General features: G+C 38.2%; 1 protein-coding gene across 1 annotated transcript in view; it reads right to left on the reverse strand.

Annotated features, from left to right (window-relative positions):
- Nucleotides 1-1,198, reverse strand: part of LOC308632777 (uncharacterized protein C2orf78-like) — a gene marked incomplete at both ends in the record, with an annotated part of 53,347 nt that extends 52,149 nt beyond the window's left edge. Inside the window, 1 exon segment of the mRNA XM_081265143.1 lies at nt 1,102-1,198. Coding sequence (XP_081121269.1) covers nt 1,102-1,198 — 97 coding nt within the window.
- Nucleotides 1,199-6,000: the final 4,802 nt, after the last annotated feature.

A 6,000-nucleotide genomic window follows, 5' to 3' on the forward strand; every position in this document is an offset into this window, starting at 1 on the left:
TTGTAAAGATGAAAAAACAGCTCTGCCTTGACAGCTTATATCACACTAAGGAATGTGTCCTTCTGATGCAGGTTTGGACAAAACATTTTTTAGAAACCCCTGTAGTTTAAAAATTAGAACAAAACAGGACATGGAAATGCTGTATCCCCAGCTCTGTCTAGAACCACTTTCCTCAGCATGTTTGGAGGAAGAGTCATTTCTAAATGTTCATGTTTAAAGAGTCAAAGTCATCTGTGTTCAAAGAGTCCACCCAAAAAACACTAAACATCCAAATGTGACTTTTCACATAAACTGCTTTCCCCAGTGGTACCCTAATTCTAACCTTAGTTTCCTTGCTAGTCCATGAACCTCAACATTCTCTAAAACAGCCTCATTCAAGACTTCACCCTATACTGAGTTGATTTAAAATATTTGCTTCTCTTTCACATCCATCCCAACCAACCTCCTTTTTCTTGAAAACATCATGCTCTTCATCTCTTTTATTCTGACATTTTCTTCTCCCTTTTATATTTTCTTCCTCTACTGAGTTCCTGTTGCCTGGTCCCTAACAGTCACAAACTTGCTTCCTGAGAACATCTGCCTTCTTACAAGCCCTGTCCTCCTGCTCCCCTCTCCCTATTTCTCTTTTCACCTTGTTTAAACAGGAAACTCCCAAATATGTGAATGTCCCTTTTTTGAATAGCACATTCAAAATTTGAAATACTGAAGTGGAAATCTTGGTGGAGGGAGACTGTTACAGAGCAAACTTCTTGAATTCTACCCCGCCTAGGTTTTCTCTTTTTCAGTTGAAACAAACACACCCCCAAAATCTGATTTTCCTCTCTAAAAACATGCCCCTCAAGACTCAGTATTAGAAAAGAAAGGTACCAGAGCATGGGCAGTGTGTTATCCTCCTGTAGCAGATGAGGAAACAGATTTTGTGAGAGAGTACAAGATGGTCCCCAGTTCCACACCTAGTACATGTCAAAGTCAAAAGTGAAATTAGGTGTCCAGATTTCTAGTTCCATCCATTCCCCTATTATTCTTAGCTCTTCTGACTCCATTAGTAAATTTAGACAGGGAAAAGTCTAATGAAAAACTTTGAAAAGTTTCTTTCCTTACCTGACATGGTCAGAGAAGAGGTCACATCAATTGTAGATACAAAGGATGAGGAGACCACCCCAGAGGATGTGTGGGCAGCTGAGGCTAGTGAATGCATGTTTCCCAGTATGGAGTTCACTGGTCACTGTTTACTGGCCAGTGGCCACTCTGATGACTGGTTACTGGTCACTGGTCACTTGCGATGATCCAAATTTGTTTACAACTGCATCGCAAGCCTAAGATTCTAGCAGGTGGCAGTATGTTTGGTGGGAGAATGATGTCACAAAACTGGCCGTTTAAAGGTATGAAGTAGCCAATAGGGTGGTCAGACTCCCAAGGAGAAGGTGGGATTGGGTGGGGAAAATGACAAGAGAGTTGATTGGGTGGAGAAAGTGACAGGATGGTTATAATAGCACTTAAATGGCCCAGCTCTGGGGAGGTGAAACCCTGATAAGAGTGACATGCCCGTGTTCCCCAGGATCTTGTGTTTCGGAGATCATTTCAGTGTTCCTTCTTAATATTCATGAAGAAAAATTGTTTATACATTATATATTATATTTCACATTATAGTAGGTAATAGTATGTGCTTAATTATATATTGCATGTAAAATTAAATTCACTGGGAATGGAAGAAAGAGACATCTAAGTTGAGCAATTATACTTGTTCTGGAACCATAGAAGTTGATCTGATTAGTGAACTTACTGTAACTTCAAGGATGAAAGAAAGGGTTTAAAAGCTCCCTTTTTTAGATGTAGATAGATGTAATACCTTTATTTTATTATTTTATGTGGTTCTGAGGATCAAACCCAGTGCCTCACACATCCTAGCTGAATGTTCTACCACTGAGCCACAACACCAACCTAAAGAGGTCTTTCATAACTGAAGAGTATGTGAATTTCCTAGAGTGCACCCTGTACATAATAATGTGGTCCAAGGTTCTCTTTAGTTTCTCCTTGAATCCTACTTTCTTTGACCTGAGCTTGGCAGGTTGGAGTTGTAGCTCTCTTCTTCTCTCCTTCCCCACCACATTGATTCTGCATCCTTATACTCATGAATATTACTTTCTTCTTTTCTGTGGCCTGGTTCTTTGAAAAATGGACTGTGAGTATTAGAAGGACAGAGTAGAGAGGTGGAAAACAAAGCTGACCGTAAAATTTCTTTCTTGTGAACTTTGGTCATAATTCTTTGACCCATAATTTGCTGGTGATGGTTTCTTGGACATCCTGTCATCAGCCTCTTTCATATATGAGAGGCACTGAGGATCCTTTCTCTCTTCTTATAGAAGTGGATCCAGTGTGGCAGTTACTGTAACTTCCTCCCCTTTGCAAACAGCCTCTGTAGAATCTTGGGCTTCTCACATTCTTTGTCTGGCATGCTTGGGTGGAAGACCAAGAGAATAGTTAGAAGACAACTTTAGGAGAATAGAAAGAAATTGAGGATAAAGAAAAATGTGGTTACCATGGAATATTTTAATTTTGTCAGAAACAAGTCAGTCTTTTTGTCTCAATTCAAATGGGGGGCAGTTCAGAAATTGAACCAGGGACACTTTCTCACTGAGTTACATCCTCAACCCTTTTCATTTTTCAGTATGAGACAGGGTTTCGCTAAGTTGCTTAGGGACTTTCTAAATTGCTGAGGCTCTTCTTGAACTTGCAATTGTCCAGCCTCAGCCTCTTGAGTTGCTGGGATTACAGGTGTATGCCACTGTGGCTGGCTCTCTCTGTATATGTAATCCTTTAAAAACTATGTATGTATGTATGTATGTATAATATATACATATATAATTATATGTAATTTTTATATATATAATTTTTTTAAATTAGCTAGCTAGAAAATCCAGAAACTGTAATGAATTCTGTACAATTAAGATAAAAATCTTACATACAATTTTCTTATTTTATGTCATGTCATCTCATTTTTGTCACTCATTAATGTGTTTGTAGTCTATGGATGGCTCTTTAAGGCTCTGGGTTTTCAGCTCACTTTTTGCCATATTTTAAAGAAATCCAACATTGTAAGACATATTGCATGTTTTTTCATTGATGACTGTTTATGGCGAAGTTTTGTGGGTTAACTTAACCTGATGGACGTGTGGAGAAAAGCAAAGAGAGGCATGTGGGGAAAGCCTTGTGGTGAGTTATTCTGTGCACCCAAGGAAGAGGTGTGTCTGTTCAGCCCAACTTGATCTAGATTGCTTTTGCTTTTGATTCCCCTGGAGTGTGTTTGTTTTACTAATTTCTCTTGTGTGATAAACTAAGTCAGAACTGAGTTGGTAATTATACATATATGAGTACTAAGCTGATTTGGGGGAGTAAAACTATGGATTTAATAATTTACCTTGGTGGTAAGCTCTTTTAAAAAATATTCTGTTGTCAATAGACCTTTGTTGTATTTCTTTCTATTGTGCGGTGCAGAAAATTGAACTCATTACCTCACACGTGCTAGACAAGTGCTCTACCACTGAGCTATATCCCCAGCCCACGGGTAAACTTTCTTTAAAAAAAAAATTTTGTGGTTGTAGATTGACAGAATGCCTTTATTTATTTTGATGTGTTGCTAAGGATCGAATCCAGTGCCTCACTCATGCTAGGCAAGTGCTCTACCATTGAGCTAATAGCCTCAGCCCAAGGAGTAAGCTTTTAAGGATGCTTGAATTGATCTGTCTGGGGACTTCTTTAGATACAGTGCGTAGACAGTGTGATGAAAGATATCAAGAGCCCACAGATGTCAAGAGCACCTCAGTTGCACAAGCTCATATTTAGGAAAAATAGCTCATATATGAGGCTCATATAAAAAGATAAATATGCATGTATAGACCTACTTTTCCCATATCTTCCAATGCTTATTATGAAATATGATTTTTTGGTGGTTGTGTGGGGGCTAATTCTTAGCTGAAAAGGAATTGTTGAAAGTTTTCAGTGTAAATATATGGCATGGACTATGTAAACTTTTCAAGGCATTTTTTCCTCTTTATCTCAGTTTTAGACCTCAGATAGCTTACCTCTGTAATACTATTGATGATACTAAGAACATACACTAAGTATCTGCAAGCCAGATCATTCCCTATGTTCTCTGAGAAATCAAGGGAATTTATACCTACTACAGGTTAAGGTGGTAGGTGTTAGAATGGGAATTATGTGGTATGTTAGTTAACTTTTTGTTACTATAACAAACACTTGAGATAATCACCTTACAAAGAGAAAATTTTATTGTAGTTCACAGCTTTGGAGATTTAAGTTCATAGTCATGTGGCTCTGTTGCTTTTGGGCTTATGGCAAGGCAGCACATCATAGAAAGGAGGGCATGGTTGAAAAGCTCCTTACCTCATGATCTGCATGAAAGAAAGAGAGGAAAGGGAGGAGGAGAAGAGGTATTGGGTCCTGTTATCCCCTTTGAGCCCATGTCCTCAATGTCCAGAAGATCTCTGATTTGGCCCCCACACTTTTTTTCCCCAGTTATCAGAATTGAACCCACTATTACTTTGAGCTATAACCAGCTCCTGTTTTAAAATATTCTTTGGAAATAGGGTCTTGTTCAGGTGCACATGCAAGTCTGGAACTTGAGATCCTTCTACCTCAGCCTCCCAGATAGCTGGGATTATAGACAGACAGCTTTGTGCCTGGTTAAGGCCCCACCACTTAAAGGTTCCACCATTTCCCAATAGTGCCAAGTTAGAGACTAAGCCTCGAACACTGTGGGCCTTTAGGGACATTCCAGCTCAAACTTTGTAGCATGTGGTAAGATCATTTTTGATAGCAGAATAATTTTTACACACTAAAATATTCAGGTCCAATATTCAGTTATTATTAGGCAAATGCTGTTTGCCTCTCCTATTCCCAGGCTTGATAACTGTTTTATCTTCATAATTCCATCCACTTAATTCCAGCTTGTAGTCTTAGCATCATCCAAGCTTCTAAAACAAGTTTTAAATATGGAAAGAAGAACCTAAAGAGGTTTGGTCCAACACTCTGGAACTTAGTATTAAGTCCTCCCCTGACCTAAACCCTCGGTTTTTATATTGAAGGTATTGTCCAAGAGACAACCCCATCCCTGCATTTTGTATTGATCAGAATAACTGGGACTCTTCTTGATGTAACATAAACATGCTATCTACCCTTGAGGTCCTTCCATATTCTCTCTCTATATTTTTTTTTTATTAAAGACTGGAAATCCTCAAGCCTCTATGTGGTACCTAGGTGCTACTAGATACTGTCACATTTTATTAGTGTCAACAACTTACCTGTTGCTCCAAATATCCCTTGCTCCTGTCTCTATTTTCCACTCTAGTGTACTAGGTATTTGAGACGACATTATTTTACCCCTTATTGGAACCACTCTTCTCCACAGGTCTACTCTTGCCAGCTCCTGTACTTCCTGGAAACTCTATCCTCCCTAGGTCTGTATTTTCTTGTGTCAACTATAACTGAGTTTGTTCCCTCCCTACTTGTATCTTTTTTGAAAACTTAAATAATAAGACTAGCATAGCTATTGTTTTTTCTAGAAATTTATGTCTTATTTTATATTTTGTAATGTTTATAAACAATTGTCCATTTATACATTCTAGGCACCATGTGCCTATCAGGTATATTTTCATATGTTCCAAAAGAGTATTTTATAATTTCATGTCAAGTTTGAATGTGCCTAATTGTACTTTTTGCAAATTATGCATGTTCTCTTTTCTTTTTCCAATTGGCAACTTACTGATATTGACCTAGTTTTAATGTGGGGGGGGATTTCAAAATTGTAAATGCTAGTTCATAGTTCTCATAGACATCCAAGTAAAGCATTATTTTGAAATAAAAGAAATCTTCTTACATGGTCTATAGGGTCCTGTATCGTCTGGAATCCTCTTTGCCTCCCCAGCCCCATTTATTGCTACTCTTAACTTTCTGTGCTTCAGATATATTGAATTAACCATA

This window comes from Spermophilus citellus (genome assembly GCF_964194105.1).
Source record: "Spermophilus citellus genome assembly, chromosome: 13".
Taxonomy (NCBI): Eukaryota; Metazoa; Chordata; class Mammalia; order Rodentia; family Sciuridae; genus Spermophilus; species Spermophilus citellus.